Source organism: Adelges cooleyi, unplaced genomic scaffold (assembly GCF_023614345.1).
Source record: "Adelges cooleyi isolate 19-005CV unplaced genomic scaffold, UGA_ACOO_1.1 ACOO_flye_CR_arks_rails_tigmint_CR_PRNA_248, whole genome shotgun sequence".
Lineage (NCBI taxonomy): Eukaryota > Metazoa > Arthropoda > Insecta > Hemiptera > Adelgidae > Adelges > Adelges cooleyi.
The window spans coordinates 1,672,144-1,699,400 of record NW_026095913.1 but is presented as its reverse complement, the minus strand read 5'-3'; the positions used below and the strand labels follow the sequence as shown (position 1 = coordinate 1,699,400).

At 33.0% G+C, this 27,257-nt stretch overlaps 1 protein-coding gene across 5 annotated transcripts in view; it reads left to right on the top strand.

Annotated features, from left to right (window-relative positions):
• The window catches only part of LOC126837372 (lachesin-like), a 102,398-nt gene that overhangs the window by 37,992 nt on the left and 37,149 nt on the right, over window positions 1-27,257 (top strand). For all 5 annotated transcript variants that reach the window (XM_050571278.1, XM_050571275.1, XM_050571274.1 and 2 more), the window contains one exon: window positions 9,197-9,361. In XM_050571278.1, coding sequence (XP_050427235.1) covers window positions 9,271-9,361 — 91 coding nt within the window. In that variant the 5' untranslated portion in view covers window positions 9,197-9,270. The remainder of the gene's footprint in view (window positions 1-9,196; window positions 9,362-27,257) is intronic.

The window sequence follows — 27,257 nt, the reverse complement described above, 5'->3', positions numbered from 1 at the left end:
TTTTCAACTCGAAATTGGTCACCATATATGCGAATTTGAGAGAGGTGGCCCATTTCCCAGTTCAACCCACTGTATAATAACACAATGTCTTAATCTACCTTTGTTTATAGGTCTATATCATTTTATATTTTATACCGTGGTATTTTCAGGAACAATAATATTATTACGAGGTTATTCGTGAAATAATATAATGAAATTTTCTTCTCTTCAAGGAAAAGCATATTATGAATCATGAAAAAGCTTATATTAACCACCCATTTCTAATCTCTGAACTGAACATTTCACATGATTAAAAAAATGTCTGAACACATATTTTAGGTCAACACACACTAAATAAAGTCGAGTAAACGAGTAAATAAAAACGAATAAATGAGTAAATATGTCGAGTAAACGAGTAGACCAGATTTTGATCTTGCTGAAAAGTGTTTTTTAACATTTTTTAACAGCCCAACAATAAAACATATTCTGTCAAAAAAATAAAAACCATTATTTTATGTTCCATTTGAACGATGATGACTAGCGCCATTGTTTGAATTATTGTTGCTTTGACCATTGTGTCGTCAATCCATCTATATAAACATGAATATAATATATAGATAGATTTATTTTAAGAGTGTCGAAGTTTCCTTAAAAAATAAAACCCATCCATCTTTATTTTGCCGCTCGCCAAAGTCCAAAAAGCAATTATTTTCCACGGGGTCGTGCGAGAAAAGGTTTTGGGGTTTTTTTCTACCGTTTTGGGTGTGTCGAACAAACGCAGTGAAGTAAAAAAAAACAAACTAGGATATATTTTGAAAGTAAAAAAAAATAATAATAATATATAGCCGTATACCTTAATGACCCGCAAAAGTTAATCCGTAAGGCCAGATCGATTTTCTATTGTTCGAAGACTGTCTCTCAAGTGAATAATCTCGGGTTTAAAAGTATACAAATTATTATCGACCGAATCGATAAGAGCGTTTTGCAAATTTCAAGCTAACACACTGCTGTATTATCTAACTACTAAGTGGAAACGGTTATGGAAAACATAATAATAACAGTATAGTAATACTGGCTTCACACGAACGCCGTCGTTAATTTCGTGTAAACCGATAACGACTACACGTTATACATCTACTTAAAGGTATGCAAAGTCGTTGAACCGACTACCGATGACTGTGTTCGTTAACGGATAATAATATTACACATATAATATTATGTAATAAATTTATCCTTTGCAAAAACTCGAGCGAAACAAAAACGATCGGCAGTGCTTTTAAGTTTATCGGCGCTTTCACAAAGATATAATGATTATTATTATTATTTACAATATCTGCATAATACACATAGGAATAAACGAGTGCGCAATAATGTACATACAGATATTTTATACGAAGTGGCAAAGCAAAGATTGTTAAAGCGAATGTGTGCCGACCAAATGAAAATAATTGGAAATTTCAACGTGTTCCATTTTATGCGCAATCGATAAAAAATACTATAACTTTAACTCATCAAATAAAAATGTTCAATAAAAAAATAAAGGTAAAACCATTATTTTTTTAAAAAATTTTTTTTTAAGGACGTTTATTAGAAAATTTACAATCTATACAGCTATATGTACAATATGCGATGAGAAACAAAAAGAGACAATGACAGGGCAGTGAGGAGGAGGCTGACATTAGAGCCACCTTTACATAAGAAATTTTATATTAGGTTAATTTACATTAAGTAAGTTTCTTGACCAGTTACGCTTGAGCCGTCTGTTTGGATTGCCCGGAAGATTTTTTGAGTGTAGCTGAGTGACAAGTCGGTTTGGATGGCATTGCATTTTGTAATGTAGTCTTTGGTAGAAAATAGATGCAGTCATTTTGACTGTTGCTATTTTGAGGTCTTCGTGAAGGGAGTTGTTAGTAACATACCACGGGGCTTTGGTTACAATGCGGAGACAAATAGACTGGAACGCCTGAATTGTCCTTATGTTAGAGGTTTTTGCAGCACCCCAGAGCGCAATGCCGTATGACCCAACCATTATTTTTAAAAATAAAAAATGTTTTCGTACAGTTTTGACGGTAATTTTGTTTGTTAAATTTTGCCCAAATCCGTAAACACATTTTTTTTTGTAATATAGTTTATTGAAGAGTATGTTTTACATTTTGGCAATAGTGCATTCGCTACCAAGAAAAATATTATTCGGTGAAAATAATAAAAAAAGGAGTTAGAAAATTGTAAAAACGAATTAAATTACAAAATTCAACGATTGAATTAAATTAAAAAATTGTTTGTCTTCTTCTTCTTACTGTTTCACTAAATCAAATGCGACTAGTTGCTGACAAGTAAGCTATCTGACTTAACCAAGTGTAAAATTTGGCTTGAAAACGTTTTCAATCCCTGATTTGGGTATCTAATGAGAATCTTTTTTTTAAGAAATTTGCTAAATAAATATTGAATAGAAAATATGTAAACTGATGTACAATACAATAATTTGTAAGGCATTCATACAATTTTTACTTTTATAAGTAAAATGAGTTTTAAATATGACTGTATTAATAACGGCTGTAATTAAACGCGCATTTCTTTTAAATTTATGACATTCTCTTGTAATTAATAAAACGTTTTAAATTAAAAACTTAGCTACCTCTGGACTCTCTGTCGTCGCCGATGGAATGCATATAAATAGTAATTTAATGGTCGGGACCAGATAGTTGTTTATATATTTAGGCATTTTTAAATTAATTGTTTACAAAAAAAAGTTTCACAATAATTGAAATAGAGCCATAAAATAATAATTTGAATGCTAATTGTGTTGGTTTTGTTATTGGACAATAGGGACATAATTGATTAATTGATTCAATTTAAAATTAACATTATGAAAATAGCCGTTATGGAGGTCGAGCAATTTTTCATTCGTTATTATAATATTTTGTTTCGTAACCAATCCAAATAGTTTTACCATAAATTAATTTTTTGTACTCTGATAGTAAAATACGGTTAGGTTAGGTTGTTGAGAACAAATTAAATATGTGATAGGAAACCATAATAATTGTACACAAGCCGACTTTGTAAATAATAATTATTTATAATAATGTACAATAATAGTAATAATGAATTACTTTTAAAATGACACAATTTGTTGTACACTGCAAGAAAAAAAAATACTAATTTATGATAAAATATAATCAACGTTTATGAAATTTACTTTATTGTTTTAATAATTATTTTTGCAGTAAAATGTAATACACTGTATTTTTAAAGAAAGCACCTGTGAACAATTATAGTTTACTGTGAATTGTATTACATTACAGTGTTAATTTTTCTTTTATTTTTCTCACAAAAGGCGTTTTTATCAAATAAAAACGCCAAAATGCATATACCCAATTTGTTTTACGATGGTAATCGTTTTCTAATGGTTTCCCTTTATGGAAAAACTTTTATTGGATTTTCCACGGCGTTTTATAATAACATAATGTTTACAATACATTCTATGTATATATTATTCTGTCCGTAAGTAATTTCACAGAACGTTAGTTTTCGCTTTGCCATCCGAGCTGAATAATGTTTAATAAAATAAAATAAAAACAACGTTAATAATTAAGTACCGTCCACTTAGTTCTCACGTTGTCCTCGTATTTTGTTTGGCGATTATAAAAACACTGGTAGTTAATAACGGTGCTATTATTTTTCACATATTATTAATATAATAGCTTACTACTAAAATGAAAAAGTTATACATATTAAAGTTATATATATATTTTTTTCAAATAGATCAAATAACAGACAATTTTCGAGTAACGCATAATTACTACGGTCATTATCGCGTTTCAATAATTATTACAACACTGACAACTTTTAATTAAAAGATATTAACGCGTTCACAAACTAAATGAAACGTGGGAAAGTTTTTGTTTATACAAAACTGAACTATTTCGCCTGATACGGTTTCAATTACCATCCCGTGTGGCCTAGATGTTTTTTTAAAGTACTTACTCTACGCATCTTTGGCGAATTGTGTATACTTGCGGACTACCATCAAATGTAGGTATCATATTTTATGCAAGAGCTAATATACATAAAATGCGTACACCACTACGGCAAGCTACATAATGCAAAAGAAAGCTATTACTTAGGTACCTTATTGATTCAAACTTTGTTACTAGGGTATGTTTTTAAATCAAAGTTTTTGAAGAACGGTCCCGAGAGAAATCGTTGGGGTTTGGGCCAATATGGACCTCTATTATACCTTCTTTGGAGGGGGACAAAAAATAAGAAAACTACGACGCAGGTACAACTCCGGGGCGAATGTTTAAATAAACATGACCCAAATAATGTCACCAGGTACACTTCAACGGTGCACACCATGTGGGTAGGCAAATAAAAGTTGCAATAGGCCATAAAAAATATACTCATTAAAAATTGGATGTGTGTGTGCGTGTGTTTTTTTATTACAACTAACTAAATGTATAAGTACCTATGTTAACACACGTGTCAGGTTATAGCAGTATATTGGTAAAAGTATACCTGAGACGTTTTTTTTTGGGTTCTGACGCAAAAGCGTTTTATAATTATTTATTATTTAATTTTTAATTTATGCGTCACTTAGGTACAATTATTCGCCTGTTTGGGGTGCAAATTTTACTTTAAAGTCTGAACGGTGATTTAAAAATTTTTTTTTTTTTTAATTTAGTGTAGTTCATACGTTTAGACGGTCATAATATAAAATATGTTGACTGTTATATTAATAATAATAATTAATAACGGCCGGAATTGCTATTGTGGTCGTATCACAACCCTTTGTCGGACCTGCACGTAGTTCCGGTAGACCGGAATCGACATTTTTGGAATTCTCAGATCTCGAATTTATAACAGGGCTTTGCTCGCTAGTAAGAAAAAAAATTTTAAAAAAAACTCCACTCCGGAAATACAGTGACCAAAGAAAATCATAAATAATTTCTGCCATCTGACGGCAAAATACATATTAAAATTGATTATATATACGTATATTTTTCTATAAACTAATAGAAAATCAACGACATTAATAACAATGACGACAGCAGACATCCGAGGACGGTCTAGGCGATCGGTGGATCCTAGTCTGTGTTGATTTTGATTTATCGATTGTAAATAATATATTGAAATGTCCTTTTTTTTATATATATATTTTGCAATAAAAATGACTTGGAATTTTTGTGTCAGTGCGTCCATAACTCACTCGCGGCATATTCACCGTGATCGATTAAGGATTTGAGTTAAGACAATCATTTTTTCTCTTAAATTATACATATACATATATTTATTTATTTAAAAATTGCGTTTGTCTATTTACTGCCTTTATTATATTATAGATTGACAGTTAGTAACAAAATAAAATTACCTTAATGTTAGTAACAAAATATGTTGTAGTTAAACGAGTATACAAGGATCACACACTAGGTTTCTTTTAAAGTAATTGCAATTATGTAGTTTTTTCTCGTTCATGTTACTTTTATTATAAAATTATCAAATATTAACCTTTTTTTTAGTATTTTCCAGAGCTATATAATATATAATATTTTGAAACTTAAAAGGCAACCCATACAATTGTTTAATTGACTTGATAAATTAAAAATAATTTGCTGGACATTTTGCTTGGTCGATGACCTGTTTTGGGTAATTACTTTTAAAGTTTATTTAAAAGTAATTGTCCTAAACTATACTTATCGATCAGACATAATGAAGCCCAAATTTGATATATTTCATAACTATATTTAAATAACCATCCCTTATGTGTATAATCTTTGACGAATCACCCTGTACATAATATTATGCTTGTACTGTGCTAGCTACTCGACACAGGATATTGTCAACACATTTATTAGAATATTCTTGCACTTGAAAAACATGAAATTCGAGTAATTGGTTTAATCGTGTTTCCATGTTTGTACTTGTTGAGTGCACCTATGTGGCCACACTTAGGTTGTAACTTTAAAGGTCGATCACCCGGGGAAAACGCTTCAAATACTCTTGAATAATAATAATTAACCAGTCAATATTAATTTATTTTGGACAATCGAATTGTTCTCTTTTGTAATGTTACGATTGGTTGGAACAAACTTTTGGACAATTGAGTTTTATATTTGGCACTAACCGTAACATGGTTGTTAAATATGTATCGCATTTGACTACAATAATTTACAGCAATTCTAACTATACAAAATACAACTTATGAACTACTAGGATAGATAAAATAGGAGATAAAGTATACTTTGAACGAGTCAAATAATACAATCGAAGTTAATACAAAAAAAAAATGCCTTTTTTGTTTTATCCAAGATACTTATTTTAAGTTTACAATAATGTAACAAAAGAAAGATGAAGCCCGTACTCGAGACTCGAATGTCTTGTTCTGCACTTTACTCCGAAAGCGTTTTATCTCAATATTTAGAACTCAAAAGAAAAAGGAAACACTTTTATATAAAGCTGATCCTTTTAGCTAGTCCGGTTCTTTCATAATTCTATCGAAAGAAAAGTGAACGATTTGAGCATAAAATATAAAAAATTGAAAACTGTGAGCATATTTTTATTGATAAAAAGATGAAGAAAAGATGTCATATTAAAATTTAAAACTACTATAATACTATATTAATACAAAGCGATATGGCTATATAAGGGTTTTAATTATAAATCGAAATGCAATAGTATGCATTTATAAGATAATATATTTTTATTTGATCTCGATAAAAATTAAAAAGTAATAAAACAATGAAATATAATGTACAAACTAAATTAAAGAGATAGAAATATATAGAGCGATCGTTTATTAAACATAATAATAGTAATAGCGCGCTGTCAAACATAATATTATTAGTAAAAAAAAAATCCAACTCACGGCTATATAAATCATTACAAAATAATTGCTTCGTACTTAAAAGTTTATCCGAATTAACTCCCTTACCGTATAAATCGTTAAAATAAGTAGCCAAGTTTGAATAGGTAGGTGTTATTTTATAAACGTGGACTGAAATTAATTAATAATTATTAAAGTAAGATTTAAACTACCTACCGTCGTTTTTTCTTAGTTTTTTTTTCTTTTACTAATTGAAAAACGTAAAATAAATTATGTTTAAATGTATAGTATACATATAAATATATAATAAAAGAATATATATATAATATATATATTCCAGTAAGTACTTACATTTATTGTATAATTATATTCAACATAATCACATGCATTTTCATAGCTTTAATTGCGAAGGAATTTAAAACATTTTAATAGGACTAGCCATGAATCGTCGCTCTCAAGGTGTAATTAAAAACGCATTGTTTAATGTATTTTACACTTGTTTTTTGTACTTTAAAATTAAATGAATGTGTATTAACAGACCAGTTTTACTAAATCAGTTTACCCGGTGGGAAAATATGCAGTAAATTTCCATTTGAGTGCATTGTAAAACATCGTTGTCGAGGGTTGAAATTTTAGTTTTAACATCATACTACGGTTGTCTATAGTGGACATAATATTTTTTTTTATGGGGATCATACCGTACATACTATGCAGTGTAAGGCTGCAACTAAAATTGAGATAGACCTCTGGGGTAGTCCACATTTGAGTAGGTACTAAACACTTGCCGGCCGCTAGAAAATAATAATATAATAGAGCAAAAAAAAAAAACTCAGTTTGTTGCTCGCAGCTAGTTCACCGTACGTTCCCGGCAAATCTTTCGGCTAAATATTCAAATGAAGCCATTAATATTAATGTTCAATTATTTGGCATTGGCGTTCACAAACACAACACAGCGATTAAACACTATACATCTTTTGTCGGTACAAAAAAAGCATTTATTCCGTCATGCAATGTTATCTATTCAAAATTATTGTTTTTTTTTTTTTTTACAAATACCTTAACTAACTGATAATAATAGCCATCATGCACGCGCTTTATGGACGTGGGAGGTGAAATTAAAGCCACGATAAAAGCACTAGCGGAAAGTCTGGAAAAGAAAAAAAGCTTATTTTAATGGCAATCGACCAAAACTATAGTACATTATAATATTATTAAAACATATTATGTTGAGTAATTCTATGGACTACGATAAATACTATCTTCTTCTATTAACTTCTTTTCAAAGATTTTAAATGTATACAATAATATTATGGTAACACAACTATACCGTGGTTTAATTTTAAATATTATTTTCACGAGTAAAACAAGCTAATATTATAAATACCATTTTTACAGACAACAACTTGCACTGTTGCGATTAAAGACATTAAAGAGATTAAACAATTTTCTTTTTGAAACCGTAAGCCGATGAACTATTTATTTGTGCTTCGCCTCCCCCCCCCTCCTTGATGGGTAAGTAAGGAGCATTAGGTTTTTAATTACTCGGAACTTATGAAGTCATCGGTGTTATCCGATGATAACACCGGAATAATTAATTGATCAATTAAGAGTGACACCGTACCAGTGTACCATCAACACAAATTATTATACTTAAACATCTCCAGTTGCGGACATCATTAGCTATACTATCTCGTCTTTAAATTACAGTGTTTACTATACCGCATACATACGGACGCTTAAAAAAATTCGAATTACATACTTTTAGTTGTTTAGCAGTATAAATACCTTCGGAGAACTTAGACATTTTTGTAAAACTCTCCGCTTGAATAGTGAACTTTATACAGTTCCGCAAAAACAAAAAAAAAACACCTTTTTGTATAAACACCTTTCTGTTGTGACACCTTTGCGCTGTCCCCTGAAATATTGCTTTGGTATATTTTTTTTATTACTTTGTGTAATATTTTAGCTTCGTTGCGCACCTGAGAAGGTATTACGTTTTTACAACGATGTGTTTTTATTTTTAATTGTTTTTTGTATCTGTACCCACGATACCACCTAAACCGTTAAACCGATTTCTTCGTGTGTTGCTGGGTAATGACTTCTTATCGAGCCTGAATTGGCCATATATTCTTACTCATAAGCTTACTGTACACATTTTTATGTTTAGATTGTTTATGCCAAATGAAAAAAATGTAGCAAGACATAGATCAGAAATCGTATATAAGATAGGTACTCTGATAGGCCAACCAACACAAACGTTCACCCCTCCCCACTTAAAACGCACAAAAAAACGTTGACAAACCAAAAGCACAAGTACATTTTTATTTATTTGGCCTATTGAGGTGCAGTTTCAGAGCTTGATGGTAACAACTAATACATATTTTTATCGTTTTACAGGTGACCGACGGCAACTTATGAGGTAATGTTAGTCATTTGACGACAGCCGCAGGTACATCCGACCAAGGCGAACCATGGCCAGGACTTGCAGTACGAGCACGCGGTTGGTTTACGCGCTGTTACTCGCGTTCGTTTACTGCAGCCAACAGATCTCGGCCGATTTCGGTGAGTGCTTTGACAAATCCATAAAAATTGTTAAGACACAAAGCTGGGGTGTTTGTCGATAAGTAAGACACCAAAAGATACATACAACACAAGTAACCGCATTTATTGCCACCAGAGATTGAGTTATAGAGCTCCGTTTATGTGTTAGCGTTTGAATTTTTCATTTTCATCTTCCTGTTCTTTCCTATTACGTTTCCTTTTATAATTTTATTGTCATATTACCCAGTCTTTGGTTTTGAAAAACACAGTAGCCCATAAAAATTCATACTTATGTTCGCATTGTCCAATAAGCGAGAACACAGATAACAACGAGATGTTTTGAGATAATGATAGAGAAGCGGTTCTTATTTACCTATTCAAACGCTGTGACGATATAAATGTTATCGACTGAGGTTATTATTATTATTTATAATGGGAAATCGATGTGCTACTGTTGTAAAAACCGAACGAATATTGATCTGTTAAATTCGAATGTTTATAAAATCACAACAAACGAATAGATGAAATTGGTGAAATATCTACTACGTACAAGACGTATAGATTGTCTTACAACAGATAGATCACTCATGTATCAATCCATTCGAAGACAAATAATGTACTGTGCACAATAAAACAATACGGTCCAGCACTGTGGCGGGTAATGCTATTTTATGCGGTTTGATTGGTATAAAATAGCTCCTGTTTCGTTTATCAAGTCGATTCGGTGGATTACCCGATGGGGTGGACGGGGCGGAAATCTAATTTGAAAACCCACGGGATTCCTTTGGTCATTTCTCAACCGCATTAACATAATAGTACCGTATGGATTCGCAATGGAAATGCATATCGGTTGGTATAATAAAACAACGGTAAAAGGTTGACAAATGTTAAAAAAAAAAAAGTGATCAAATTTATTTTGCCGAAACCGCACCGGCTAATAATATCTTAAGACGACTTATGAGTGGATTATTCTTTGGTCTGTTGCTTTCGACGGTAACGACCCACGTCGAGATTTGAATACCTTATTGTAGGTATAATAATAAAAAAAGTCATTTCGTTAAAGTCAAATCTCGACGTAGGTAAACGTGAATATAAATTCGATTGTTGCCGTAACGTAATCAAATTGTAAATATTATTATGTATATTAAATTTCAGGCATGTTATTGTATTTTCTGACTGCATAATTTTCTTGTGTACACTACGGAAACGTCGATTTCATTCGATTTTCTAAATTTACATAAACAAGTTTAATTCGGGATTTAATAATAATTTAAATCGCTGTTACTTTTTTCAAAAAAAAACTACTTTAAAGTAGTTTGTCCTCGGCATTCGTTATTTTCAATTATCGCTACGGTTTGCAAAACGTCAAAATCTTTAACTTGATTTTTAATATTTTCCCCATTGAAAATGAGTGACGCAATATTAACATAACTAAGGGCGAATCCGAAGGGTCCAACGTTGTCGGTCCGCCTGTTTCCGTTGGCCTAACGCAATTCGTTCTAATCACATTATGCATTATTTAGATTCGATACATTTCAACGATTCCGTTTATTTCTTATGTAACGGTCCCGTGAAAATCGCAACTCAAAGCGAACAGCATCCGAATTACATTAGGTAAGTAGAAAAAAAAAGTAGCATATTTGCTTTGCATCTAAGCTAAAAGTATATATAGGTATACTAACATGCAAAAGCGCGCATAATATATTATTCTTTACTAGTTGATACTGCGTAATGATGTTACGTTCCTTTACTTGCCCCTGTACTGAACCCTCCGGGCCTCGAGAACTCTTTTTTTTATATATATATATTTAATCGGATTTATTACTATATATATATTCGCTTTAGGTGCTCTGAATTTCTCGGCAAAACTCAAACGTGTTCTGAAAAAAAGAAATATACTTTTTTCGGATTATAGTATCCATTTTTTTTTTAAATATGACTTTGTTTGATGTTTTTTTAACCGTCACGCGGGACAGGTGTATTGCAATGATATTATATTAAATAATGTCGTTTTGCGCGCACTGTTGTCATGTTTAAGACAAAAGCGAAATACGATTTTTCACAATGGGTAATTGGCAAGTGGATGGTAATCGAATCAAGAAAAATTCGTTCCGCCAACGTTTTAAACGTCATAACTATCTGCTGAAACGATCAATCGACGGTGATGTTTATTTTTCGCCTTATCTCGAGGCTTCACTGGGCCGTCATATCGTTTTTATGGAAATGATAAATTATTGTCGCTCTCGGGGATTCAACGGGCTAATATCGTCGTTTTTTCTTTTACTTACTTCTAGTTAATTTTTTTTTAGCTCCCTTCGAGATTCGTCAGACGACATACAGCAGTCGAAATGGTAATTTACAAACAACAGACAACCAACGCAGGACCGATTAATTACAGATACGCGCCGAGGCTGTTAATCTCAGCTGATGTTGTTGCACTGCAAACGACGCTCGGCTAAAATCAACAATAAATCATAATATTCTATACACATACAATTCATTCGCAAGTGTATAAACTTAGTGTGTATACATAAGAATATAATTAATCTGGCGCAGTGCACACAAGATTAGTAAAAAAAAGATAAATCTTTTTAGGAAAAAATTTGATGACGACGTTCAATTTGAACGAATAACTGCGCAATTCGATTGAGATACGTTTATTTGCAACGATTGAGTATTTTAAAAACAATAATAAAGCAATGTTAGCCCGCGACAATAAGAAAAAAACGCTTGCCAAAAGTCGGGGACATTCTTGATTTTTAATTTTTGGAGAATTATTTAAAGTATAATATATATTATTATTAAACAGTTAATTATATAAGTATACTTAGGACGGCGAGTGTGATTTTTTAAATATCAAGAAAGTAAAATTAGTGTTATTGTATATGAATTTTGAGTCTTGTCATCCGCGTTTATTTTCCCAATTGGTAAAATAATTTACTAAAACGATTTGTTTTCCAAAATTATATTAAGCAACTCTGCTTGGGAATGTAAATAATAATACTCTACACATAATTTAAACACGGTGAAAAACAAATGAAATTGGAAATACAATATATAGTTGTTAGTTAGAGGCTGTAAAATGTTAATTATAAGTGCCAACGAGGTCACAATTATTAACACTACACCGCGAGATCATCCCACAACATTATAAATAATTAAAATTCTTCGTGGGTTTCTTATAGTGTAACGGGTTTAGATTGTAATTACACCCCCGAGACAACAATAAGGTCTGGCAAAAGGAATTTCAAGAATTAACAAATAAGACGAGAATATAATAATGATGAGACGAAGAATTCGCATTTAACCGGCAATGTGTCTTACCCATAACGTTGTAAACTTAAACGTTTGTAATCCAACGACGAATTTCCAAAACGTTTTTACCGCTTGAATTGCACGGCATTCAAACTGCCCAAAAATATAAATTATGCTGACAGTATTGTTATAGTATTTCAAAGGAGTTAACATCGATTAGAAATACTTAAAGTATTTAATATAATCAATGGGAAAAAAAAAATGAAATATGTTTAATTTATTACCCGTTTAATTTCACTTGGCTAAAATACATTAGAGCTGTTGAAATTATTTTGGTCTTGTGCTTTTTTAAAAAGATTTTCTTATAGTTTAACAGTATCAGGCGTACCTGATAAAACCTTTCAATAGTGGAACCAAATTATAATCAATCTAAGCTGTATCAAATATTTTTTTTTTAAATTATTGAGTAAAATAATACAATAGTAATAGTATATTTTTTGTTTTTTTTTTGACATAAACAAGCTATACATAAAAATCTGTACATAAGCTTTTGTGATAAGAGTAAGAATATTCATATGCAGGTTTGATAAGAAGTCACCCGTTAGCAACACCTGATATTTCTTGTTTTTATTAGTCATATAAAATTGAAATTTTTTACTTTTTTAAGAAGAAATGAGATGTGTTTTTTTATGGGCTATGGGTACTAATACAATATAACTGTGTTTCATTATTTTATATTTCACCGGCTTTAATCGATATTGAAATAATGACGGATTGGTAACCGAACAATAACGGGGTCACGAATCAAAACATTTCTAAGGTCTCGCTTTTATTTATATAAGGATTCGTTAGATGTACAGCGTATAAAATTATTGTAAAATGTAATTAATATTTAAAAAGAAAAAACTAGTCTTAGAGCTGTTTAAAAGGATATTGATTAAGTTGTTGGGTTTTTTTTTTGCTTATAGTTAATTTAAAAATCTAAACGAAAACCTAGACTTTGACATTTGTAATTAATTTATAAATTCTGAATTCCTCGCGCCTATAGTACGGCTCGTTTAGTATGCACATTCCACGCGTGCACGTTTTTCCCTTAAGGTTGGCTTATGCTAGAATAACACAATATTTTTTTCCAAACGTTTCTCAACCGTACTTGAGCATTCGGCTCACGCTTACATCATATAAATGGAATATTTTCCTGTACTTTATGTAAATGAAAAACGAAAAAAAAACCAAACAAAAATACAGCGATGGGAATTTTTCAAATTGGACGTTTGTAAATCCTTGTTTTTCTTAACCAAAGTACAATATGTTCTACCCTTTACAGTGTGGTCGTTAACACGTTTTATTTGGTCGGGGTGTCTTTTTTTTTTAATTGCTCGACGTTTATTTTCATAATAAAAACAGAATATAGTAATTATCAGCTGAGAAAATCAACATGATAATAGGATAATTACCTAATTTCTATTGGACTTTTGGAATTGTCAATTTTATCAACCAACACATAATTTGATTATTCGACTCGAGTGATTAACATTATGCAACCACTTAAACAACGTTTACATAGCGGTGTGACGCGGGTGTTTTTCCACTTGTACCTACTGTTATATATATATTTTTTCTATTTTGTGGTCGAAAAAAATACACAAAAATCGCGCACACGTTTGTATTGTATAAAATGTGTTCATAACACGCTGAAAAACTTTACTGAACAAAATTGAGTGTACGGTATTGTAATAGTGAAAACTTTGGGTCAGCACCAATGGGAATCGCAAGCAAGGTTTTCAGGAAGTTTGGATCGTAACTCACCGGCGGCCGCGCGTTCAATCATGCATTAGGTGTGCAGGTATTGACCGTGTCCATAAATTCAACAATGTTGCTTAACAGAGGTTTGGGGGGGGGGTGCGATTATAAGGCGGTTCGGTCCTTCTGAAAAATAATGGTACGCCTTAGAATTGTGCACGGTTTCGGACATTTTAAACTTACAATATAAAAAACACACGGGTTGTGTGATAATTTGCTTAATCGACCTGTATGATTAAAAGTAGGGTTTGGGTTAGATACAATTCAACGCAATAATGAAATAGACAACGACTGTTGGACAGGGCACAGTAAGAAAATAATATAAAACCAATATTGTTTATATTTTCCTTTTTTTCTGTACCCACGTTATCTTAAGAATCGCTGACCCTTGAATCCTTCAAGTAGCAAGTCTATAGTGGGAACTTAATTGAACTTATACATTGTGTCTTGTTACTATAAAAAAAAAAAAAATTGTTCACCCTGTTCGCTTACACCTACCCCACTCGAGCCCAATGGGTAAAACTGTCATGTTTTCCATCTCATAATGCTGCATTAGGTTTGTGATCCTTTAGAAGCATACATGTACAGGGTATGCATTGTACACTGAATACAACGAGTTTGCTATTAACGAGTATGTCCAGCGACTCGACCGATCGTTCCACGTGTCTCTTATTATTATCCAATATGATATCCAGTCGAGCCGGACGCATGTGTGTATTTCAATGGTCTATGGGGATTTGAATACAAAGCACTTTACATTTTTATAGGCGGTTCGTCAACAGTGCCCACACAGCACTACCGTGGAACATTTTACATTTCATTGTTTTTCCCCGTCGAGATATTTATTTATCACCGCTGGCGATTCTTACCTTTCTTCTTGCTTTTATACGTATACACTATATATCTTTATAAAAACGTACAACACACACACACATACACAGGTTTAGGCCGTATTTTATACGACATCTAAAAGCCATTTTCTCCGCGGTAAACTCTATTTACATAATACATAATAATAATATATTCGCACAGACCATTTTTGTAAATTGCATTTGTGTATGAATAGAAAACTGTATATTGTTATTCCCGTTAAGCCTTTGGCTTTCGAATGGACGAGGCAATGGCCAGAGCGCAAGTGATTTAATAATGTATATTTAAATATCTAAATATATTTTCGGTTTTCCGCCGTTTCAATACCATGTAGGTCAAAAGTAATTGTGGCAATTGATCAATTGTTATACAATACATTGTTAAGTCATTATTGTTCTTAACGGACTGAACTAATTTCTATTGAAATTCATTTGATTGTGATTTATCCGGTTTTTACCGATAATTATTATTGTTAAGATCACTTAACCTAAACACGGATATTTTTAAAGATGAACCCTTATAACGGTACATAATTAAGATTTATTTTTCAATATTAAATTTCTTAGAATTGTTAATCAGATTTATTATTTTATTTTTGACGTAATATTTTAGCGTTGTAACAATCAAATTTGCTTTTGACATTTTACAAACTTTGCATAATTAATTTATTCGTTGAAATTGTAATTAACGCTTTTAATAACGACTGGATCTAGCAGCATAAGTAGATTTCTCGCAATAATAATAGTAATGGCAATTTTGATGGAAAATATTAATAGTATAATACAAAATACTCATTTTCTAACCATTATTCTCTAGTTTTTTTTTTTGAAAACATTTTAGTTATGTTATTTTACAATACTTAAAAAATGTCTAAATATTTTACCTTTTCTAATATTTTCCAGAGCTTTGTTGACTTTTCAAGCTTAATGTGTAACGTATATTATATCGATGGTGACACGGCAAAAGGGTCTAAGCGACATATTTCATAGTTTTCAGGATGGCCACTAAACGTTCTTTTTGTGATTTTACTATTTTTTTTTTTTAAGTTCCCAATAACTTTTTTTTAGTAAGAATTGGGAATTTTCAATCATATAATATATATGAATTATAATGTATTTTTCTAAACAACAGTTTAAGCCGTGTCACTTTGACCCAATGTGTCGCTTAGACCCTTTTGCCGTGTCACCATCGATATTGTATTATTTTTTTAGATTAAAAATAATTTACTGAACATTTTGACTGGTCGACAACTAGTTTGGACAATCAATTTAAAATAAACTTTAATAACCAATTTAAGTAATTATCCTAAGCTGGTTATCGACTAATCGAAACACTCAGCAATTTATTCTCAATTACACATTTATGTTACCGTTTAAGTGTTAAAAGTAATAAGAGTAAAGTTGAATATTGTCTAACGTTGTAAAATAACATAACGCCTTTGACACGAAGAGACCTCTAATTTATTATCTATTACACTGTTCATGTCTGATGTCAAGTTCAAGATGTCGGACATGAGATTCGCTCGTCCCACAAGTAAAAATGATATAATTTCTTTTCCGTTTGGTCTGTGTGAATACTACACCCTGTACGGTCGTTTTACTACGACCGGCCCTTTTCTCGAACACGGCGTGTCAGTTCCGGCCCCCGTAAACGATTATTATATTTCGAACTGTCAATCCATATTATTATAATACATAGTAGATAGACAAACGCAATTTCCGTATAATAACGCTGTATATAATATTATAATCGTGTATCCCCCTTTGCGGGGCGCAAGCCGGGTTTATGGGGGATTTTTTACGGTCTGTTACACTTTGGACTTACAGGAGCGTGGTGTAGAATTTTAAATAAAATACGCTTGGCAAATTCAGTGCCGGCGCTGAAGGCACGTGTACGGTTATTATTAACCGAAAGCCGGAATAATACATATAAAATATATGTTATAATATAACACACGCACGCCGTGTCTTTACTTTTCGGTTAAAAGTGTACATCGGATAATAGGGGGTGGGGGAGGTTAAAGGAGTAAAAAAAAGAAAAATGTTTAACGATGAGTAGGTATTCGGTTGAGTTCATTATGAATACTAACGAGAATTAAATTACACACAACTAAAATAATTACTGTTTTTTTTTAAATGTTATTAATATTAATTGTAGTAGCAAAAAAAAAACAACAACAAAGACACTAGCAAATTTATGTGCGAGTGTGCAGTATAATAGTATCGTTATTAGGGTTCTTTTTTTTTTTCTCATTATAGGTTTACACATCTAAAGTGAACATGTAATTAGTTCCTAACATTTATGCATTACGGACTAAATAGTACACATAATGTTAAAAACATTTTTGTACCCTCGTGTATAACATAGGTTCGTATAATGTTAAGTAAGTTGATGTTTTTAAATGATACCTACATTCGGCAGAACGACCCTCGTCGCTGTTAGGTCAACGACGAGCAGCGCATTATTGTTATAAACATTAACGTTCTACAGTGTTTTTGTTCCCCTTAACGAACGCACATAATAATAATAGTTATAATAATAATTGAAATATTATCTTGTGTTGTACATTTAACCGCTTATGGCAGTCTAATCCTGCTCGGCAATAAGTAGGGCACATACTTGCGATAAACTCGAGTTGGTTCTCTCAAGTTTTAGAGATACTTACGTTTTTATTTTTTTTTTAATAGTATTTAGTGTAAACATACCTTGTAACTCCACGACACTAATTATATTCGGGCCACTTATGTTTAAACATAATACAAAAATATTGTGAAGTATTGGATTATATTGGCACATAGATATTCGTTAAGAGTTTATTTATTTCTAAAACGGCCACGACTTGTTTAGTCAAGTCAAAAAGCGTATAAAAGTCTTAGCATTTTAACGCGTTAACATTTTAATATTTCTCATGCATTTCATAATTTGATCAATGTCTACAATAGTATAACAAAAGTGGATAGTTCAATGCGTTTTATTATAATTCATATCATTTATATATATATATATATATTTTCGAGTTCCGAAATCGAAGCGAGCGACCTTTTTGTTTTTAAGATAAGGAGGTAGGCGATTCGAGCGACCCGAGGAAGGTTGTATTCTGGTCTGCCCAATATACGGCCCAACCGTTTCAATTAAATTTGCATAATTATTGTCGTCGTATAAAAACCGGGTCTACGATTAAATAAAACCAGATAGTGTGAACAAACTTTAACAATCTCAGTTCAGCGTTACCAAACAATGAACAAAATAATTCTACTGTTGTACAGTGAGAATGTAACAAACAACTGTTATCAAACGTCTGTCATGACTACTTGTTATCAGTGTTTATTATCAGTTTAAACGTTACTGTTGTAAATAGTGTGTACCGTGCACAATATTTTTGGCACTATAATTTGGCTCTACTGCATTGAGTTTAAACCAATCAAAAACGTAAATTCGAAAATCTATGAAATGCCCCGTCTGGTTTTATTAAATCTGCCACATTTTATGTCAGGGAAATAAGATGAAACGTGTCGCCTTAACGTTACATTTGGTATAATACGGTTTACACGATGGGAAAGTTTATTGACAGTGAGATTCTACAGAAGTCGTCGGTCAATCGGAAATGCTGTCTGTTTTTTTTATTATTTTCGTTTTTTAACCGAAAACGATTCGGTCGCACTTAAGTGTAGCGGTCGGTGGCGACACATCAAGTTTACCGAGAAATAAACATTACCCTCCTCTACCTCCCCTCCGGTGCTCTGATGGTTAACTCTGACCGGAAATCCGCTGTTGTGTGCGAGACCGTTAAAGGAATTCGCCAACACACACTATAGCGGTGCTCGTGTGATTATGATATTTTATGTTTGCCCAAGTATAATAACCTAAGCCGCCAATGTCGTACAGCATCAACCTACATAGGGGCACGCCGAAACGTCAGAATGTTTTTGTTATTGACATGGCCAAACATCAATAACATTCGCTGGGGATATCAAAATACACACAGTGTGTATCCGCGTTGAATTGCACTCTACAATCCGATACAGACCTTTGGAAATGTTGACATTATCTACTTGGAAAATATTACATTCGGTTCGGTAAATAATCGATTGCGAGCCAATAACTGAATTTAACTACCTTTGTGATCCACAGGGAGACGTCCAGTGAGTTTTCACCAGTGATGGGAATCCGAAAATCAGGATTTTTACAGAAAACGCTATTTAAGCCACTTGAAAATCGTATAAGTATTAAATATTTTTACACTATAATGCTGTGCACACTAGTAAAATATTTTCAATGAAAATGTAAAAAAAAAACACAACACCAAAAAGATGAATTGCTTTTGTACTCAAAGTTAAGTGTTTTTTTTTTAATTTTCATCAAAAAAATGTATTTATATACACAGTTATGTACATTTTAATAATATTTATATGATTTTTAAGTGACTTAAATGGCGTTTATAAAAAAACTGGATTTTTGGATTCAAATCATTAGTTTCTACACATTCCAAAGTCCACCGGTTTTCTTTAAACGATGCCACTGTACGTCCTAATGGTTATTATTGGTAACACTAATCAAAATTAGTCAAATTGATGGCTTATAGTTAGCAGCAGTTTTCGAAGAAAATACTTTTTTAATTTGAGAAGTACAAAATTGGTAGTCAAAGGGTTGAAAAATATTATAATGTATATAAATTTGACGTATAACGTTTTTACTCATTAAATAGTGATACAAAAATAAGATGAATCATTGCATAACGATTCTTGGAATGGTCTCGAGGCCAAACGACATCAATCACTCGAAAAACATTATTTAAATTTCTTTTGACTTTTCTGGGGATTCTGGGAAATTGACGCTGAAAAAAAATAATTAAATAAATTAGAAATTATAACACAATGTAGTAAAAAAAACCTTCTCAGCTCCGCATCAAAGCTAAAAAATTACACAAACACATTGTTTTATGCAACGTGACATTTAGCATAAAGCTAAAACCGTGCAATATTGTTATACTTGGGATTAATTACAGAATTATTCAGTTGTGTACTCGCTTGGAATTGATTAAAAAAACCAACAAAGGCTTACACAATAGTTTTGTGTAAATAAACTCTAAGCACATAACACTTACAACGTAACATTTTTATTTACTTAATGCTAATTATTTTGTGTTCAACTTAAAGTCCTTAAATGATGCATTTGGAATAGAAAAACATGCTGATGTTGGTTATTGTCAATGCAATATTACTAAAACGAGTGGCGTTTATTATACCTCTAGACAGCAGCATATAAACTGTAAGTAACGCTAGTCGCTACCTATTAAATTGAGTGCAGTTTATAGTAGCGTTATTAAACGTTAATCATAACTATCATAACACAGAAGTAATATGGTATTATGAAATAGGAGGTTAACGGTTTTTAAAACTTAACCAACCCACATCCCGTCAAGGGGAGTAAACAGTAATTCATACAAAATTTAGCCGGTTCATTATTTTTTACTAAATTTTCGACGAACAGTCATACTACTTGCAGGAATTGTTTCAGCGGTTTGGAAGATACCGTTGTACAGAAATAACAAAACGCTTCGTTATATAAACAAATATCTTCTCAACTCCGTATCAAGACTGAAAAATTGTAAAAAATATTGTTTAGTTTATTCACCAGACAGGGTGTCGATTGGGATACGCAATCTATACTATACAGTGTGATTCACTAACTATGGACCGGCCAATATTTCAAACTGTTCAATTATGTGTATTTAAATAAAATTATACACAGTTTTGGGTATTTGTGGTGCATTAGAAGTGTCAATGACAAATCTTTTTTTATTTAATTTACAAACACAAAACAAACAGTTAAGGGTTACCATTTGAATATGAAAACATTAGTTCAAGAACGCAAAACCATTATGTAGTTTTATTTTTAATACATATTTAGAAATATCGACTGAACCTTAGTTAGTCAGTCATCCTGTAAAATATTGTCATAAGTGATGTTATGGGTTCGGGGGCACGGCGGAAGTACCGGGGTGTGCTTACACTATAGCCCGACATTGCTTGTGGGAACAGCGCAGGAGGCGGTGGTCAGAAGTTTTGCACATTCGACAAAAACTTTTTGCCGCCACCGGTGCCGGGAGAGGCCGGGAAGAAAAAGAACAGCAGCAGCAGCACCTAAGTGGCGAAGGCGGCGAGTGGGGGGGGAAAAAAATAGTTTTCAAATAACGTCGACCAAGACCACCACCACCGCCGCCGCCGCCGTCGTCGTTTCCTCCAGTATGGCCTGTGAGTATAGCCACTGGTGTGTCCCGCAAAACGCATCCCGAAGGATTAAAATAACAAGCACAAAACCCACCCCTCCGCTTGCCCCCCTCGGCCAAGCCGAATTTACGATCGTAATCAAAAAGTCTTTGGCGTTTCCGGGCGGCGTGAACCGGAAATGACACCGCAAACCGACTGTTTCCGTTGGCGCGGCCGAAACTCGAGAGCCACAGCGGCGGCCGGTCCGGCGACTACCCTCGTGTCGGCGGTGTGATATTTATGTATCCGCCCCCGCCGAGGGGACGGCAAAAAGGTCTGCCGGGGATAATACGTTTAAGGGTCGGTCCTCTGGAATTATTAGGCAGGTGCCTTTGAAAGTAGACGACGAAAAGGTCGGGTCGTCAAGAAGAAAATTTATAATCTACGACGCCGTGAGTTGTTATATATTACGTTATTATTATAGGTTTTCTCGCGTGGAATACCAAACCGATCCGAGAAAATCGACTCGAGTAATACACGTCTTAAAATGGATTATCGAGCTTAAGCTTTTTCGTGAATCGAAAAGTAATGAACACGAAAAGCCGCAGCTAAATCATTTGGCGCAAGCTACTTGAACACCACAAATCTGTACACCTATCGGTGTCTGTGTAAGAAATGAAAACATTATATTTTGTAGGACGCCAAAGATGTTATGCAAGACCACGTGGCCACGTGGTACGTTTGCAGAATAAAATATTGTTGTTTAGGAAAAAAGGAAATACCCACAATTAATTACTTGTGCGGTAATATTGTTTTGTGTTTCGATTTTACTACGAGTGAACAATGCGCCTAGTTACAAGGCAGCGCAGAAATCTTAATTGTTATTCGTGAATTTTATTCATTGTTATTCATTTTTATTGGACGAGAAACCTAAAAAAAATTAATGCCTAAAGAAGCCGCTCAACAAACTTCAACGGAACATTTACCGCAGAAAAAATATTACGGTTTTCTTTATATTTATTTAGAAAACGTATAAAATATAACTTTTTTATTAACGCTAATAAACGTTGATTAAATGACAGAGATTATTTTTTAGGTATTTTTATAGGGTACAATCAAACTGTAGCGCGATATTAAAGAAAAACTTTTTGCCATAATAATACAAAAGTCGAAACTTATCGGTCAAACAATAATTAACAATAATTGTGGTTAAACATTGCGTTGTTTCAGTTTAAAGGCTATATTAAAATCACAATAAAACCATTAATCACGGTTTTGTTTTATAATTTTTTTTATCCATCATCCGGGGGTTTTTTTTTTAAACTTAATTTTCAATAATATTGTTGCGATTGTAACCATTTGAATTTCGCGCAGGTACGGTTAGATTCGCTCAAAGCGGTTTGTTCATGTGGAATAAAATATACTAACATGAACACAATAAAACGGCACGTGATTTAAACGTAATTCCATTCGGGTCAAAGACCATTGGAGCGAAACGGTATCTAGGCCGCAGATTAGAGAAAATTGTCTATAATTCTCTAATGATAAACTGGTACTGGCCATTGCGGGATGCTTTGGTCGACCGTTCTTTGTTTCATAAATTTTAATAAATGTGTCCTTTTGATGACGGTCGCAAACCGTGTAACTGTGACTTGACATTTTACAGTCATTTAATTTTTTATTATTGAACGTTCACAGTGGCCGACGGGGTCAATTCGGTTAGTCCCTCATCATTGTGCTCGTTCGGACGACCCACGTTTCTAAAACAAACGAAATGCGATTAAAAAAAAAAAAAAAATGTACTTTTGACAATCAACCCATGGGCGAGTTGTAATTAATTTAAATATATGTTAGCCGACGGTTTGAACCGATGAAATAATTCCAATCGGCGACTCGTTTATAATTGTCAGGTGTACATACCCAACGCAATACACTTTTGGAATCCGGCAAGGAAAATATCAACTATTCATGAAATTGTAATCATTTCCCGTTGTACGTTTTACTTTTTTACCAGTATGTGGATTGAGTTAAATAATGTATTACTCTACTATCCATGGCCAAACGGATAAAGAATTGAGGAGTTTAGGTAGGTAAACTAAAAAAACTAGCAAATATTTTATAAGGCCATAACCAAAAGTTCATATTTTATGACTTCCCGAACCCAGAAAATTCAATCATGTTGTATCGGACTAAGGTTTTTTTAAGGACGCAGAACTTTTTTTTTTACCACATTTTGTGCAAACAAAACACAATAATAATATTGTATATTTTATTCCATCGAACATTGTTTTGAAATGTTTTTGTCTAAATTTTAGAAAACTAACACTTTGTAAAATAAAATAAACAAGCGAAAACGCTTATAACTTGTTTATCATTTCACTCAGGTCTAATATAAAATACTTGGTTGGTATGAACGATATAAAGATACTTACATTGTTCATTTTGTAAACATAACATAACTGTAGGAATAGGTGTACAATATATTTTTTTACTAATAGTTCTTACTTCTTGATGTAATTTCTTACAATAATTCGGTATTTCGGTAAAACGCTAAAACGCATTCGAAGATGATGATTTCCGTAATGCTGTCTAAAACAATAAAAAGTTTGTACTTTGTTCTGTGGCAATTTCGATAGGAACTGATTAGAATTTTAGCTGAAATTATGTGTCTAGGGATTTTATCGCCTCAACGGTTAAGTTACTTGTTTGTGAAGTTTAAATTTATCGATTCTCGTCGCGTTACCGGGATCAAGTAAGAATTTAGAGACAATGTACTATGAAGTGTTAACAATTTTATCAGCTAAACAGTTCAAGATAATATTTTATAAAATATAGAATACATTTTGAATAATAATCCACAAGAATAATATTTTTCACTGACATAAATTAAAACATACTAACACAAACTAAAAACATTTTTTTAGTAATGGAAAAACTCACTGAGCGTCCAAAAGCAGGTAATTTAATCTCGAGAAAACGCCGAGTAATTAAAGTAGAACTGTTTTGCAAGTTGAATTTATGGTTCATGAAAACGGTAGTTATAAACTTGTAAAATAATTTGCCTTAATGAAATGAGAACGCCTAAGTACCTATATTATCAAAGGATGGCCTGTTGTACAAAATGAACTTTACGCTTCTAACAAACTACATTATTAAATTACGGATATAAAAGTGTGTTTTAAATTGAAATTATCACCGGTAAGTATTGCTAGTTAATTTAACGGCTTAATAACAAAAATGTTATTGTAGTGGTGTTTTCATATCGTGTTGGGCGTGTCAATCGACGGTTCAATTAAACCGATAATAATACATAAGTGGTCAATTAGCTGCTTAAAATCATTATGTAACAGCTGTTATTGTGTAAACAGTTTAGCTCTGTATCTTACCCGTTCGACATCAAAGTCGTCCTCGTCCTTAAGATGACTCCCCATAAAGGGGCGAACGCAGCAAGGTGGTGGAGGGAACGAGTGACCCTCGCCCTACTTGTTTCGACCATTTTTCTCTTATTACGGTCCTATTTTACATTATTATACCTAGCTAATTGGCTGTTAGTGTTGATAGGAGGGGGCCAGATGTCACGGTGACGTCACTGCCGACCGAAAGTCGATTTCGACCACTTACAGGCACTACAATATCTTGTCAGCGATTAATACAGCCGGTGTTGTTTCCTGCTCCCATGCAAATGACCCCGCGACATGCCGAGCGTCGGGCGGAATGTGCTCTGGTATTTGGCGCAAAATCGCCCGACAGAGTTCCCCCGGGGGTCACGGCCAATATAAATTACAACATTGTCCGATAATAATAATTTTGCGGCCGCGTTTATTGGCCCGACGAAACAGCCGACACGCACAATAATAATAGTAGCTGCCGTATTAATAATAATGGTCCTACATCGCGGCGAATGTACTTGGCTTTGGTTAAAAAAAATGTTCTCCCCCTCGTTTTTTAAACGATGTATTTTTACATTGCGGCGGTGGCACACACGACGACCGTATTGGTTAATGGAGACTATACAGGGTGATCGATTTAACGCGATTTCCCCCCACGAGAGATGGACTTCGATTGAGTATTGCTGCGCGCAGACGGAAATAACAACTTCAAGTTTTTGAAATACAAATGGCTCTTATATTGTAGACATTTATTTTTAGTTACAAAACTACCAAACTGCCACAGATTCTGCACGGGAGAATATCTAAACAAATAATTGCCGAGATAATATTAATTAGACTTGGAAAATAAGTTTTTTAATTTTTTTTTTATATTGTATTATGGCATTAGGTAGTCCAAATTAAAATATTTGTAATAGAAGCCTTAATAGATGAATAATAATATATTATTTTAACTTTTTAAATTAAAAAATATTTTCTAAAATGACCCTGATAGTGATTGATTTTTTTTTAGTTATTCTTTATGATACTTTTATAGTTATAAGAAAATACAATTTTGATTTATTTTCAACAAACATAACTCTTATACGCTAAAACCCTTTGAACTTAAGGTAACGTATATAATATCTAATCTATATAAATTAAGAATAATTTTCTGAAACTTTTGACTTTTCGAGTATCAGTTTTGAATAATTGCTTTTAAATGTTACTCGAGTTTAAAATTTAGGACGGTAGGTGGAGTGCGGTAGAGTAATGCGCACAGCTAAGAACAAAACTACACACCATACTTCCTCCCGGTCTAAATTGCAGACTTTAATAACTTTAAAGTGACTACCGAAAATTGGTTATCGACCTGTCGAAATTTCAGGCAAAATACTATTCTCAAAATAAAAAGTTGATTAAATACATACGTTAGATACCTGGAAAACACTAAAAAAAAAGGAGATGTCTAGTAATTTTATAACATTTCAAAATGACATGAATAAAAATATCGTGAAAACCATAAAATTGCAATCGTTATCCGAGCGAATGAGTGTCCCTTACGTTAAGAGTGATCACACCCTGTACTATGACGATGGTAATAATATTTTGCGTTTTCGGCTAGTGACGGTCGATAAAATACACGCGCCCGTAAAATGATATAATGGACGTAGCGTCCCTACCGAATCCCTAGGCCAATGCTATTGTTATTAAAATATGTATATATATATATATACATATTTATATTAACGTTCAACCCCTGCAGCTAGTCTGGGGTGAAAACGCTGCTATTTTGACGTTCATGAACAAATTACGGAGTGTCACTCTCTCTGCACCTCTCCGTGTATGTTTCCGGTCTCCCTCGACCGCTCTGTATACTTACACGTCCGCCCCCCCCCCGTCACTTGCACATCCGGTCCGCTAATAATGATAATATTAATAACGCTAGTTTGCATAACAATGCGGTTCAGACGACACACACATGTGTTGCACCCGTGACTTTGCGGTCGACAAGGATTCCGTTCTCTTTTTGCGCGGTCTTTGGACCGTTTCTCTTATACGGTAAATAATGGCCCCGAAAATCCTCCTGGGAGACGCGCGTTATACTACTTTGGCCACCTCATAGGCGTGAGTATGGCCGTAAGGGAGTGTATTTTTATTTGCTTTATTGATTCGGATTTCGAAAGAGACCAGCCGACTTAAGGGCTGTCCCAGGCCTAATCTCCCGATCCCCTATAACAATACAGGAAGCGGTGACTTTTTTCCCCTCTCCGCGACGTTTGCCGCATTCGCCCTTGCAAAGCAGAACCGCTAATGTTCTTTGCGCTGTTAAACTCCAGATTTGTTAAATATTTAAATAAAACGTTCCGGGATTACCGCTTTTCCATGGCCGCTAATGGCCAAAGTGGTTAG